This window comes from Clarias gariepinus, chromosome 19 (genome assembly GCF_024256425.1).
Source record: "Clarias gariepinus isolate MV-2021 ecotype Netherlands chromosome 19, CGAR_prim_01v2, whole genome shotgun sequence".
Taxonomy (NCBI): domain Eukaryota; kingdom Metazoa; phylum Chordata; class Actinopteri; order Siluriformes; family Clariidae; genus Clarias; species Clarias gariepinus.
The window spans coordinates 28,810,001-28,825,538 of NC_071118.1; the positions used below are offsets into that span (position 1 = coordinate 28,810,001).

Genomic DNA, 15,538 nt, shown 5'->3' on the forward strand with positions numbered 1-15,538 from the left:
ACTCATTTTGGTAATCAACAACAAAAACATTGTTAATTCAGTTTATTGTTAATTGTTTAATTGTTAATTTATCAGTTTAATGAACAGATTAAACGTTTACATTTTTTCTTTCTTTCTAAATGAATCCTGCAGCGACAAACACATGATCCTCGGCTTTTACACCCAACACTCCAGCCGCCTTTAGCTAATGATAATCTTTTAATTTTTTTTTAAATTTCTCTAATCTTTTTTTTTAATTTTTGTTCTGTTTGTCAAACAAACCAAAAAAAAAACTTGTGAATGTTGTCGCTCGCTAAAAACACATCATGACACGAACCAGCATCACTAAGACAAACAGTCAGTCTCAGGAACAAACTCAGATCATCAAAACACTTCACACCTGTCCCGGAACAAACTTGTTGACCAAAACGCTAGCAACAGGTCTCGCGCAGAAGGCACACACTGCCATTTATAACACACTGACATGAAACGCACATTAGATTAATTATCCACTTTTTTATTTTTGAAGTTTCACATTGTGTACATCAGTTTTTCATCGTAGAATAACAACTTTTCACTTCATTCACTGTATCGAATTAGAAATTCACTAATTTACATTAACATTCTTTATTTTTATATGAATGTTTTCATGTAGAAAATGACAAAATTACTTATGATGTTAGATGTTACTAAAATTACAAGTAGAAATCGCCTTGCTCTATTGGCAGAGAATTTTACTTGTTTTTAGAAAATTATTTCATGACAGAAGAAATACGAAACATTTTTCCATTGCAATTTTAGTAACATTTAACTTGAAATAACCTTAATAATCTTATTTGTTTTTTCCTGATGATGGATACCTTTAAAGTCAAGTCTCATAGGCTTTAATTTTCATTTTAACAAAAAACAGTTCAGTAATTGACACGAAACAACATACACTAGCAGGCTAAAACAAAACCTAATAAGCTGACTAGCTAAGACAACAAATAAACAAAAACTAAGTACTATACTAAAGACAAAAAGAACAAAATAAAGTGCGTGTGCAAATGTGCAACCGAGAGCAAAAACAAAGCAGTTGTAATTGTGTACCGCATACACCCGTACCCGTACACCCGCACCCGTACACCCGTACCTGTACACAGAGCTGAGTTTAGGGGGTGCAAATAAATTGTCTATTAGATGATAAATGAAAACTCCAGAATATTTCACTTGCTAAGACGTCATTTTTTTTCCAGTGAAGTGTTGAACACTTTAGATTCTGAGAGATTTAGTGAAAGACCAGGATTTACCATGTGGTCCATCACTGTGAACTTTCTCTAATCACCGTTCTCAGTCTTCTACATATGACGGCAAATTAGGTCCAATACAGATTAGGAAAAATAAATGTGTGAGTGGGGAATTTCCGAGCTTAAAACAGTAGATTTCGGAGTTGTAAGTCTGCAGTAACCGTACGGAGGAGACATATAGAAGATCACATCGGTGTCCTGAGTTTAGTGTCACGGCGACAGATTTAGAATAAGTTCATGTTTAGGTCGAGACAGACAGGTTGATGCGGGAAGTAGAGAGGAAGTGAGAGGAAGAAATGGAAACACAGAGATACGACGGCCTTTTCCCGGCTAATATGGGATTAAAAAATAAATAAATAAATAAATAAAAAGAATTGAAAGGGAAGGGGCATGGAATTCCAAATTTAAAACTAAGAATTGTCAAGTTGAGTTTTTTTTTTATCATAAGGTTTAAACTTGAAATTTTTAAGAAAAAGATTTTTTTTTAGATTGATAAAAACATAATTAGAAAAAAAACTAATTAGACTTTAAATTTTATTTGTTACTTACATGGTCATACACAGTACGATATGCAGTAAAACGCTTATACGACCGCCAGTGACCTTAAAGAAAACAAGATCATTAATAAGAAATAATCTATGGAAAAAATAAGAATAAAATATAGAAAAACTTTACCTGTAGAAAATATAGTGCTAGAGGATAAGAACAAAATATTAAAATATTGTAGTGTACAAAAATATTAGTTTAGTTGTACAAAATATAGAAAATAAACTATTTTTAAACAAAATTTCTTTTTTTTTTTAAACCTAAAAATTTGGGTGTTTTTATCCCTGGAGTGGAAGATCTAATTAAACTTTACTGTTTTTTTCATAGACAAAGGAAAATTTTCAAGTTTTATAGATTCAGACTTCAAGATTACAAGAAAAAAGCTCATCTTGAAAATGCTGAGTTTTGTAAACTCTGTGCCCCTCTCAACTCTTTTTATTATTTTTTTCCCCATATTTGCCCTAATACGCCGTCTTATCCACGTGTCTCCATTTCTTCTTCATGTATTCTTCCTCTCCTCTCGCTTTCTCTCCTCTCTTCTCGTCTTTCTTGATCCAAAAATAAACTCATGCTTCAGCTGTCTCCACGAGACTAAGCGCAGGACACCCGCGTGATACGTGTCCTCCGTACAGTTACTGCGTCTTTGAGTTGACCGTTACAGTCGACCGGCATCCTGTTTTGATAGCAGTGTGTTTGTGTTTGGAGAAATGTGCTGCAGATATGTACAGTAATGGTTTGCAGATGGTGGAGTCAGAACAGGACAAAAGATCGTGAACTCTAATGTGGTCACTGAATGCGTTCTGTGTGAGAGCCAATGAGAAATGATTCACAGTTTTGCTCACGTCGGGCCTGATGCCGATGCGCTGGCTGTGTGAGGAGAGTTTCGAGAATTAGGGTCGGTCTTCCAGTGCCGCGGCGAGTGTGTCGGCTTTGTTTTGGAGTGCTACTGTTTGTGCTTGTCCTATCACTTGTAATAAAATCAGTGGGTTTTGACCTCGGGAATATTTTAGGTTCCCCCTCCAACACAGCCGGTGTACAACGCTAACGCTACGACAACACAACAATGAATAAAATCCACTGACGTCCTCGCCCTTTCCGTATTTTGTTGCTGGAAGACTGATCCAGAAATATGAGTCACATTGTCTCGATGTTTTTATTCCCCTGCTCGCTCCTAACAGCCTTCAGAGGATTCTGTAAATCAGGCACCCGGATAAATGCTAATATTAATAACAAAAAAGGAAATATTAGCAGGTGAAATGTCTAAAATCGAATTACAGTATTCCTGTATTACCTGTGATAACGTTACACCAGGGGACACGCCCAACGGGTTGGTGGGACACGCCCTACAGGTTGGTGGGACACGCCCAACGGGTTGGCAGGACACGCCCTACAGGTTGGCTTGTAATCACTAATTCAAACCATTTGTGTTTAAAAAAAAAAAAAAAGTCTGGTTTATCGTGCTGTAGAGATAGAAAACGTTATGTGTCAGGCCATGCCCTCAGCAACAACACACACACACACACACACACAGAGTACTGTTACGTCTTTAACCAGAACCAGTGTAATATAATATTCTGTGGAACTGATGTGAAGTGTAACCCCACCCTGAAGCTTGCACCACAAACACACACACACACACACACACTTACACATACACTTTATCTTGTCTTCCTATTACTCGCTTGTGTCCAGGTTTTATTTCCCCAGCTGGTACGGGAGAGGATCGAGCCACGCCCACCGCTACGGCGTCACCAAGAGCTCCGAGGCTCCCGTGTTTGATGACGTCACCACGGCGTATCTGTTCGCCCAGGTAGAGTGAGGAGTCTGTCCAAAAACAAAGTGGGAGTAGTGGAGTGTGTGTGTGTGTATGTGTTTTTTGTCAACTTTATGTGGTTGAAGGGTGTGTGCCAGAACAAGGGAAGTGAAAATACTGGAGGGGTGGAGGGCAAGTGTGTGTGTGTGTGTGAGAGATGCAGTAAGTTGCTGAGTGTTTTAAACTTAACACTTTCTTCCCTTCCTAATTTTATTGTTCTAGATAAGGAGGAAGTATTGTGTGTGTGTGTGTTGCTTTCCAGTAATTCTTATTTTTTCTCGTTCTCTCTCCCTTGTCTCTCATTATCATTCTTCCTCTCTCTCTCTCCCTGTCTGTCCTTCCTTCTTTCACATCTCTTTCTTTCTCCCTCTCTCCTTCTTTCCCTCCCGTCTCTCTCTCTCTCTCTATTTCTCAGTGGAGGAGTGATTTTGTGGATGGTTTGGTGAGTGTCCCCGTTACCCATGATGCTCAGGAGGAATGCCTCGGCCTGGCGGTGCTGGACATGATGAGGATTGCTAAGGAGAAAGGCCGCGCGCCTATCGAAATATACCATGACTACAGGTGAAAGCTCCGCCCACTTGACCTTTACAAACCGGCCACTAAAAGCTTATTCTAATCGAGCCCCCCTATTTCTCACACGCAGCTACAAGAGTTTCCTGCCCAAAGCCATCCGCGCTCACATCCAGCGCTACCACATCGTGACGCGGAAGCGGATCCGTTATCGGTTCCGGCGGTTCGTGGAGAGTCTGCGGTGCTACAAGGCCCCCGTCACGGAGCTCATGCTGAAGTACGTGGCCAGTTTAGAGGTTCTGCAGCCTGGGTTCTACACCGAACGCTTCCTGGTCTCGCACCCCATCCATGGCATGGTGACCATCGTCGTCACCGGCAACCATGGCATCCAGTGGACCAAGGCGAAGGACGCTGGAGATGGACAGGTAGAGGACGTCCTTAACTTAAATAGTTATGACAACAAACGATGAGCAGCACTTAGAGAAACCAAGGGACCGCGAGGTCCAGGAACGTTCAGGGGGTTTACTTCAGAACTTTATTGCAGGAATTTAGTCCAAGACTTTTAGCACTGTAACGTTAGTCCAGGAACAACAGTCTAGGAACCTTATTCATGAAACAGCTGTCTGAGAACTTTAGTGCAAGATGTTTAGACTTCAGAAGTTTAAAAGTTTAGATTATTTTCTTTTATTACATAATGAAGTTTTTAACGTGTGTTTCTGAGAATGAACACAATCGCTAGGAGAGGAACGCTGGAGGGAAAAGTCACAGAGAGAGAGAGGACTTACACACGTCTCGTCATCCTGGTCCCTGGACACGAGTCTGTTTAACCATGACGTCATGATGATGTCATCAGATGAAACATTTAGGGAATTAGAAAAATTTTTAAGAGAAGCAGGAAGACAGAAAAACAACAGATTGATAGACAGACAGACAGACAGGTATTTACAGCGATGGTTCCAAGTAGAGACAAACTGTACAGTAGTTTAACCAATGTCTGTTATACTCTTCTCACTCACTCATAATGGGTCTCTCTGCTGTTCTGTCTGTTCTCTCTCTGTCTCTCTGTCTCCAGGACGTCCAGACGTACTGTGATTTCCCTGATGTTATTGATATCAGCATTAAGCAGGCGAGTAAAGACGGTTCTGTCGAGAGTCGCATCGTCACCATCAACAGACAGGACGGCCAGCCACTGGTATATACCTCTCTTTCTCTCTCACACACACACACACACACACACTGCACATGTTCCCATTTCCCTCTCTAATCTCCCTCTCTCTCACTCATATCAGGATTTGGAGTTCTCGTCCCTGTCCGAGGCGTTGTCCTTCATCTCCCTGATCGACGGCTACTACAGACTCACCACAGATGCTCATCATTACCTGTGCAAAGAGGTGGCGCCCCCTAGGCTGCTCGAGGCCATTCAGTGTAACTGCCACGGCCCCGTCTCGTGAGTCCCGCTCCGTAGTGGAGACGTGTCTCTCTCCCTCTTTTAATCCAACGTAATATTTATCAGGTGTAGTGTTTACTGATGGTACTTCTCCGGCTGTAGTATGGAATTTGCCGTCAGTCGTCTCCGCCGCTGTGACAACGCTAAAGGCATGTACATCGTGCGCTGCAGTCCCAAAGACTACGACAAGTACTTCCTGTCCTTCGTGGTTGAGGTGAGTGTGTTCTATAAACTGCTTCCTGTCCTCTGTGGTGTGATCATGGAGTACACATAATGCTGACTTTGTGTGTGTGTGTGCAGTATGACGGTGTCTTTGAGTATAAACACTGTCAGATCGTGCGCACTCCAGAAGGCGAGTTTGTCCTGAGTGGAGCGAAGTGTGTGTTCAGCAGTCTGAGTGAGCTTCTGCACCGCTACCAGAAGGAGGCGCTGCGCTCCGAGGGTCACATCTTCCAGTTCACCAAGTGCTGCCCTCCGAGGAACAAAGGTCAGAGGTCACATACAGGCCCCACTGTGCTGTGTGTAGAACTGGAACTGGTTACATTAAATAAACTGTCTGTCTCTCTCTCCCTCTGTCTCTCTACAGATAAGTCAAACTTGTTGATCTGTAGAAGTGATCAGGGCTCAGATGTTCCGTTTTCTCCATCACTCTCCAAACATACCCAGATGGTCTTCCACAAAATCCACAGAGAGCATCTGCAAATGGTGAGAACTTTAGTCTAGGAACTCTCATAGACAGGTAAATTCATTCCAAGAACTTTAGCCCCAGAACTCTAATCCAGGAACTTTAGACATGGAACTTTAGTTTAGAAACTTTAGACCTAGAACTTTAGTCCAGAAACTTTAGCCCCAGAACTCTAATCCAGGAACTTGAGACATAGAACTTTAGTCCAGGAACTTTTACCCTAGAACTCTAATCCAGGAACTTTAGACCTAGAACTCTAATCCAGGAACTTTAGACCTAAAACTTTAATCCAGAAACTTTAACCCTAGAACTCTAATCCAGGAACTTTAGACATGGAACTTTAGTTTAGAAACTTTAGACCTAGAACTTTAGTCCAGAAACTTTAGCCCCAGAACTCTAATCCAGGAACTTGAGACATAGAACTTTAGTCCAGGAACTTTTACCCTAGAACTCTAATCCAGGAACTTTAGACCTAGAACTCTAATCCAGGAACTTTAGACCTAGAACTTTAGTCCAGAAACTTTAGCCCCAGAACTCTAATCCAGGAACTTTAACCCCAGAACTCTAATCCAGGAACTTGAGACATAGAACTTTAGTCCAGGAACTTTTACCCTAGAACTCTAATCCAGGAACTTTAACCCCAGAACTCTAATCCAGGAACTTTAACCCCAGAACTCTAATCCAGGAACTTTAGACCTAGAACTTTAGTCCAGAAACTTTAGCCCCAGAACTCTAATCCAGGAACTTTACCCCTAGAACTCTAATCCAGGTACTTTAGTCCCAGAACTCTAATACAGGAACTTTAACCCTAGAACTCTAATCCAGGAACTTTAGACATAGAACTTTAGTCCAGAAACTTTAGACCTAGAACTCTACCCCAGGTACTTTAACCCTAGAACTTAAATCCAGGATCTTTAGACATAGAACCAGAGTCCAGAAACTTTAACCCTAGAACACTACTCCAGGAATTTGAGACATAGTACTTTAGTCCAGAACCTTTAGACCTAGAACTTTAGTCCAGGAACTTATAGCTCATATGCTCAAGGGACTTTTAACCTTCAGAGCTAGTTCTGGAATCTAAGACCAGAAGCTTTGGTCAGGAATGTTTAGTCCAGGAACTACAGCCAGGAACTTTAGCCCTAGAGAATTAGTGTTGGAACAAATGTATTTGATTTTTCCAAGGAAAAAATTTAAGGATATTTGCTTGGTGTGTGTGTGTGTGTGTGTGTGTGTGTGTGTGTTCTCAGCTGGATTGTCTGGGACAGGGGACGTTCACGCAGGTGTTCCGTGGAGTCAGGAGTGAGGTGACGGATTATGGGGAGGTGCACAAGATGGACGTGGTGTTGAAGGTGCTGGACAAGAGCCAGCGCAACTACACTGAGGTATGATGGGAAATATAGACACGACGAGATAAACAGATCAGTGTGTGTGTGTGTGTGTGTGTGTGTGTGATCAATAATAAATACCTCTCTCTCTCTCTCTCTCTCTCTCTCTCAGTCGTTCTTTGAAGCAGCCAGTATGATGAGTCAGGTTTCCCATAAGCACTTGCTGCTGAATTATGGGATCTGTGTGTGTACAGAGGAGCGTAAGTGTTACAAGTTCACACTCGCCCACATCTGAACTTCTGAATTAGATGTGATATTTATATGTTTGTGTGTGTGTGTGTGTGTGTGTTGCGTCTCAGACATCATGGTGCAGGAGTTTGTGCGTTTTGGTTCTTTGGACACGTACCTGAAGAGGAACCGCAGCTCCATCAACATCACCTGGAAGCTGGAGGTGGCCAAGCAGCTGGCCTGGGCCATGCACTACCTGGTGGGTCACGTAGTGTGTGTGTCTGTGTGTCTGTGTGTGTGTAACACTCTTCTGAAATGACAATGGGCCTTTAATACAGTGTGTACAGCCTACACCACAGTGGTGTGTTTTAATTATGGTGTGTGTGTGTGTGTGTGTGTGTGTGTGTGTGTGTGTGTGGTGTCTCTGCAGGAGGATAAGAGCCTGATCCACGGGAACGTGTGCGCCAAAAACATTCTGCTCGCTAGAGAAGAGGACAGAAAGACACACACTCCACCTTTCATCAAACTGAGTGACCCGGGAATCAGCATCTCAGTTCAGCCAAGAGAGAGTAAGACACACACACACACACACACACACACACACACACTCACCATGATTACAACACTATACTAAACCCAAGTAATTGATGTACTCACAGTCTGTACTTACTCTGTCTTCCTGTGTGTGTGTGTGTGTGTGTGTGTGTGTGTGTGTGTGTGTGTGTGTGTGTGTAGTTCTGATCGAGCACATCCCCTGGGTTCCCCCGGAGTGTGTAAAGGATCAGAGGAACCTGAGCTTAGCCACGGATAAGTGGAGCTTCGGCACCACACTGTGGGAGATCTACAACGGAGGAGAGAAACCGCTCAGCTCCTACGACTCCTCCAAGGTCTCACACACACACACACACACACACACACACTTTAATTTAAAGGTATTTATTGGTAATAATTAGGCAATTAAAATATATTTACATTCAATTGCCAAAGCTGAGAATTAAGTCAAAAATAAATAAATGTATATAAAATAAAATTGTACAGACGTTTAGTTAAAGTCAAAGCGTGAACATTATTTAAAAAAAAGGAAAGTAAAAGTAATAATAAGTAATCAGTGCGTATTTGTTTGTGCTAATGGAGTTATCACAGAGCTAACATTCCGTGTGTGTGTGTGTGTGTGTGTGTGTGTGTGTGTGTGGTACAGAAGCTGCTGTTCTATGAGGACAGACACCAGCTCTCGGCTCCTAAATGGACAGAACTCGCCTCTCTGATCAACACCTGTATGGATTACGAGCCGTTCCAGCGTCCGGCCTTTAGATCCGTCATCCGAGACCTGAACAGCCTCTTCACCCCTGGTACACACACACACACACACACATCTCTACACAACAACTACACGCCTCTACATAACTCTACTCTAGAATCGTTCTCTTGTATAATGTACATTTCACCTTCTTCACGTTTATTTCACTCGGTGTCGCTCTGTTGCGGTCTTAGACGTTCACTTGTCTGTCTCTGTGTGTGTCTCTCTCTCTCTGTTTCTGTCTCTCTCTGTCTCTGTCTCTTTCTCTCTTTTTGTCTCTCTCAGATTACGAGTTATTGGTAGAGAACGATGTTGTTCCCGTTAGAAACCGAGGCTTCGGGTTGCCCGGGACGCTCGACAGCCAGGAGCCGACTCAGTTCGAGGCGAGACACTTGATCTTCCTGCAGCAGCTCGGGAAGGTAACGACTCGCTCGTCCGTCTGGGGCGCTGTGGAGTGAACACTCCGCTGTAAAACACTCACTTTCATACACTTACGGAATTTGGACCCCATATGGACTGTTTACAGTGTATATAATTTTTTTTAAATATATTGATATATTTTCATATTTTTTCATATTTTCACGTTTAATATATATCTTTTTTATACATATCTATTTTTATACCTATATTTATTTTATTCTATTTTATGTCAGCAAAGAAAGAATTTAATTGTATTGGGGGGGACGTGTTTATTTACTGTGCATGACAATGAAACTTTCATGAGGTTACACACACACACACACACACACACACACTAGAGTTGTGTACAGACATTTTGCCTACATGTGCTCCAGTAGACACTGGACAAACAAATCATTACCTAAGTGTTTGTTTGTGCATGTCAGGAGAGAGAGGGGTTTCGTGGCGACATTAGCCGATCACATTCATGTGTGAGCTCACGGTAGGCGGTAGTGGGCGGATAGCGCTGTCGATGGTGTTACACTACACACACCGTCGTCGTGGAAAATCTGTGATTAAAGCTAAAGCTGATTGGTTGAGAGGATAAGTGTTGTGATTAGACAGAGAAACAAAAAGGAAGGCTTACCTGAAGCAGACTCGGACACATGGAGCATGCGGGAATGTTTCTTACAGTACATGTCCTGTGTGTGTGTGTGTGTGTGTGTGTAGGGTAACTTCGGCAGTGTGGAGAAGTGTCGTTACGACCCCCTGCAGGACAACACCGGGGAGGTTGTAGCGGTGAAGAAGCTGCAGCACAGCACCGCCGAACACCTGCGCGACTTCGAGAGGGAGATCGAGATCCTGAAGTCACTCCAGCACGAGAACATCGTCAAGTACAAGGGAGTGTGTTACACTGCTGGTGAGTCTCTCTCTCTCTCACACACACACACACACAGTTATTTAAAACTCATTCTGAAAAAAAAAAACATTGAAATGATGTGGTGAAGAGAGCATATAATGGAATGTCTGATGGATTGTACTTCTCCTGTAACTCCTCCTCCTGTAACTCCTCCTCCTCCTCCTGTAACTCCTCCTTCTCCTCCTGTAACTCCTCCTCGCAGGCCGCAGGAACCTGCGCTTGGTGATGGAGTACCTCCCGTTCGGCAGCCTGAGGGAATACCTCGCCAAGAACAAGGAGCGCTTCGATCACAAGAAACTGCTGCACTACGCATCACAGATCTGCAAAGTACACACACACACACACACACACACACACACAAACACAAACACACAGAGAGAGAGAGAGAGAGAGAGAGAGAGGTTTACACTAACAAGCACAACCCCGTCCACTTCCCTTCAGCTAAAACTAACCCTTTCCTTTTTTAAAAATTAAAAAATGCCCCCAGGAAATTCCGATTTATTCCCTAAACGGATGTGAAACTGCTCTTATTCCGGGAATCACATCACACTTCTCACACATCTCATCTCACACTCCCGTACTGCACACATTCCATATACTTTATACAGTTCATACTTTTTACATTTATATATATTTATATTTTATACTTTATTTTATTGTAGCAAAAATTTAAACATTTTTTTTTTGTATTTTACTTTATTTTCTTTGGAATTTGCTGCTCTTATTTCCTTTTTAGGTCATAAACAGTCGTGTAAACATTTCACTGCATAGCATAATGTGTACAGTTATGTGTGATGAATAGAATTAATTTATTATTTTTTGGAAATTTGAAACTTAAAAGACTTTTTTTAACAGATTTCTTTGCTTTTGTGAAACGTAATAGAAAATATTGTGCATAAAACCATGTACAGTGGAAGCTCGGATTACAAGCATAATTCGCTCCGGAAGCGGGCTCGTATTCCAAAACACTCATAAACCAAATTAAATTTTCCCATAAGAAATAATGAAAACTTAAATTACATACATTCTACAGCCCAAAAAAAGAAATACATAAAAATAATTAATACAAAATATAAAGTTAAAATAAAAACGAATTTACCTGCACTTTACCTTTCAAAAACGTAAAAAATAAATCCCGGCAGATAAGTGTTTTCATTTGCACACGCAGGCGCTGTGTGTGTGTGTGTGTGAGTGTGAGTGTGAGGGTAGAGTAAGTTGAGACTCTTGCTTTCAGCCCTTCCTGTCTCCCCCTTCTCATCTTACACATTAAAACTTTTTCCTCTCGTTTAAACACACACACACACACACACACACACACACACACACACACACACACACACATTAACGGAAAGACTGTTGTTCTCTTCTAAATTATTAAAGCTTCTCCGCTTTATTTTAATGTTGCTCGCAACAGCGTAACAGCTCGCTAATTCATGCTCGTGTAATGATGAGACTTTCGGGTGGATCCTGCACTTCAGTCCAACAAAAAAAAAAACTACTGAAGAACAAAACTCAGGCCCAATATCCTAACTTACATCTCGCATTCGCGTTCACACACACCGGACTGCATTACCCACAATGCATCTTCCGCACTGGACTACACTTCTGTAAACAGTGGTCATAAATCAACGTCTCTCTCCCGCTACACTGTTTTATCTGAAGATTAGCAAAACATCGCTAAAGACACTCGTGTGAGCGGAAACTAACAGAATCACTGCTGTAAAGTAAAACAAACAAACAAATGACCCAGCACCTCACCTCTGAAAAGATTTGGGACAGAGTTTCTTCGGAGAGCAGAGTGTGTGTCTTTCGCCTTAATTTCTGTGCGCGTGTGTGTTTGTGGGGGTTCACACACACACACACACACACACACACACACACACACACACACACACACACACACATAGCCGGCACAGTGTAAAATTTTTACAGATTTTTAACCTCTGTATTGAGAATTTCTTTTGCTTTACTCGCGCACACACGTGTGTTATAAGAAACAGTACACGCGCTGTACACACGCGCTTCCGAACACGCCTTTTATACACACACGTGGTCACAGTGTTATAGTAAACAGTACACGCGTGCACGGATGTTGATTATACCAGTAAGAGACGAGCACTAAGACCCAGCAGGGGAGAGGATTCCGCAGCGCAAGAGAGAGAAAAACCGTTGGCTCAGTTGTGATCACGTGACGCCGGGGTCAAAACAAGAAGCCCATGCTTCATGAAACATGATGCTCGTTTTTAAGTCAAAATTCATTAAAAATCTTTGCTCGTCTTGCGGAACACTTGTAAACCCCGTTACTCGTAATCCAAGGTTCCACTGTATGTGGTTTTTATTATTGTAAAAATGTTCACTATTCAGTCCACGTGTGCTTTTATTAGATGTAAGATTACGATGTAAAACTGTACACAAAGTATAAAGTAATTATTTGTTATTATTTTTTATATTCTGACAACATTATTTACACTTGCACGCTCTACAGTTCAAACACTGATGCACTGAAACACACTGATTTATTTATTACCTGGAGTCTGTGAACTCACCGAAACTATAAAGCTGCACTTCGCAGATTGGCCACTAGAGGGAGACAGAAATGTGCTGATAAGCTTTGAGGAAAACTTTTACTCTCGCTGTGGTTAATCTCGAAACACTCTGGTGCAGATCTTAAAGATGAAGCAGTACTGAAACACAGCCAACACACACACACACGTGTTACGATTCACCACAATCGTTTCTCCTCATGCTTGTGTTTACAGGGAATGGACTATCTGGGTTCTAAGCGTTATATCCACAGAGACCTGGCCACGCGGAACATTCTGGTGGAAAGTGAACTGCGTGTGAAGATCGGAGACTTCGGCCTGACCAAGGTTCTCCCTCAGGGGAAAGACTATTACACGGTGAAGGAGCCGGGAGAGAGCCCCATATTCTGGTGAGGAAATAATAATAAACATCATCATCATCAATACCATTTATAAATGTACATATTAACATAAATCCTGTGTGTGTGTCTGTGTGTGTGTGTGTGATAAAGGTACGCTCCTGAGTCTCTGATGGAGAGCAAGTTCTCGGTAGCGTCAGATGTTTGGAGTTTTGGAGTCGTTCTGTATGAACTGTTCACCTACAGCGACAAGACCTGCAGCCCCCCTGCTGTGAGTCTCTCCGTCTCGGTCTCACTCTGTCTCTTGTCTCACTCTCTCTCAGTCTCACTCTCTCTCCCATCATATCTCTGTCTGTCAGTGTCTGTCTCTCTATCTGATCATTTATCTGGTCCTGTCTCTATATGTCAGTCCAGCTGCCCCTCTCACCATCTCACTTGTCCCTCTCTCCGTCTCTATCTCAGGTGTTTATGGACACGATGGGTGTGGATAAACAGGGACAGATGATTGTTTATCACCTGATCAGTCTTCTTAAAGGCACCTACAGACTTCCCGCTCCTCAGGGCTGCCCTGCTGAGGTAAAACACACACACACACACACACACACACACACACACACTTGCGCTTCTTATCTCCAGATGCATACACACTTATATTAAAAAACATTTTGGCAAATACAATTTCATGCCCTTTTATGTCTGTAGTGTCTGTCACTCTTTTTTTTTTTTTTTTAATCTTTTATTGATTTTAACTGTCATTCAGTGGAAACTTGGCCGATTTAGATTCTACATGAAAAGACATAAATCTGAAATAAGGTATTTTTCTAAAATGCGAAATTGTTAAGATATTTCAACATGAATTCGACATGGTTACAGACACTACAGATTTATTTCTTTTTACACTTTTGCCAAAAATACGAAGCGCTGAGGTCGAGCTGGAATTTTATTGGTGTTAACAATAATTATTGGGCAGATTACAAAAAAAATTAATAAACCATAGTTTTCTATGTTTTATGGCCACATAACATAAGGTGTGTGTCTAAATTGAAGCATTTAAACAAAACCTCTGTTGTTAGTACTTTGGAGAGGGAAATCCTTAATTATGCAGACTGCTTTAATTTAAGCAACATGTTTTTTTCAGGTCACATACTTCTAGAAGCTTCCACCATTTTTAGTATCAATAAATAAATAAGTAAATGATTATAGTTTAAAGTGAGACAGTATAACACTGAAAAAAGGACACTTTTGTGACACATAAAATCATCTCTCCAAAACTGAAGTTAGCGACTTGAAATTTTTAGCAAAGCTAGATCGGACACTTCCATGTTGTATAAACTTTAGAAGGAGCTTCTTACATCTTCTGTGTTAGATGTATAACAAAAAAATAAAATAAAATCAGCAAAACACAAAAAAACCTGTTTTGGCCGACACACACACACACACCATATTTATACTGTTGTAAATTGTTCTTTTATATTCAATAAAACAGTACTTCACTAATTCTCGCGCTCAGTCTACTATGTTATCGTTTCCATAGCAACAGATACTACGCAGATTAAAAACTTAAATCATTCAGGGAAAATAATGAGCAGTGAGTCTGCTTCATCACACCGTGACATCACTCAGCATCGCTCTTCCTCTTCCTCAGGTGTATCGCGTGATGAAGGACTGCTGGTTGGCCGATCCGGGTCAGAGGCCGTCCTTCAGGTCTCTCAGTCAAACCGTGGACTCTATCAGGGAGAGTAAAGATGGATGAACACCTCACATCATCCACACGAAGGTTTAAAAGGACAGTGGGGGTGGGAAGGGGGTTGCTGAGGACACTCGGGTGTTATTAGGACGCAGCCTTTATCCAGGTCCCTCCATGACTCTTGCCTCTCTCACACACATTTGCACTGTATATGTTACCTTCAGCAGTCGCCATGACGACATGCAGGTGTAAAAACAACAAAAACATTCCACTATTGTTTAAGTGTGTATACTTTATACTCAGGGTGTGTGTGTGTGTGTGTGTGTGTGTGTGTTTTAAAGAAATTTGCTTCTTCACAACCCATCCGTCAGTGTTCATCAGCTGGAGCTTAAATGGCATCTGTGAAGACGTTTGTTTGTTTTTGTTTGTTTGTTGCTGCACACTACACCATTATAATACACTCTACAGCAGGGACGCGTTGTTTGAGAAAACATCCCTTTCATTTTAGGACAAACTCATGAATCACTGAATTACTG

The 15,538-nt window shown here is 41.7% G+C and overlaps 1 protein-coding gene across 4 annotated transcripts in view; it reads left to right on the top strand.

The window, feature by feature from the left end:
- Positions 1-15,408, top strand: part of jak2a (Janus kinase 2a) — a 34,388-nt gene extending 18,980 nt beyond the window's left edge. For all 4 annotated transcript variants that reach the window (XM_053479315.1, XM_053479317.1, XM_053479316.1 and 1 more), the window contains 21 exons: positions 3,504-3,621; positions 4,040-4,185; positions 4,268-4,559; positions 5,207-5,326; positions 5,424-5,581; positions 5,684-5,795; positions 5,882-6,068; positions 6,168-6,286; positions 7,514-7,648; positions 7,764-7,851; positions 7,951-8,078; positions 8,250-8,388; positions 8,555-8,706; positions 9,018-9,168; positions 9,402-9,535; positions 10,245-10,434; positions 10,637-10,761; positions 13,194-13,366; positions 13,469-13,586; positions 13,778-13,891; positions 14,961-15,408. In XM_053479315.1, coding sequence (XP_053335290.1) covers positions 3,504-3,621; positions 4,040-4,185; positions 4,268-4,559; positions 5,207-5,326; positions 5,424-5,581; positions 5,684-5,795; positions 5,882-6,068; positions 6,168-6,286; positions 7,514-7,648; positions 7,764-7,851; positions 7,951-8,078; positions 8,250-8,388; positions 8,555-8,706; positions 9,018-9,168; positions 9,402-9,535; positions 10,245-10,434; positions 10,637-10,761; positions 13,194-13,366; positions 13,469-13,586; positions 13,778-13,891; positions 14,961-15,068 — 3,007 coding nt within the window. In that variant the 3' untranslated portion in view covers positions 15,069-15,408. The remainder of the gene's footprint in view (positions 1-3,503; positions 3,622-4,039; positions 4,186-4,267; positions 4,560-5,206; positions 5,327-5,423; positions 5,582-5,683; positions 5,796-5,881; positions 6,069-6,167; positions 6,287-7,513; positions 7,649-7,763; positions 7,852-7,950; positions 8,079-8,249; positions 8,389-8,554; positions 8,707-9,017; positions 9,169-9,401; positions 9,536-10,244; positions 10,435-10,636; positions 10,762-13,193; positions 13,367-13,468; positions 13,587-13,777; positions 13,892-14,960) is intronic.
- Positions 15,409-15,538: the final 130 nt, after the last annotated feature.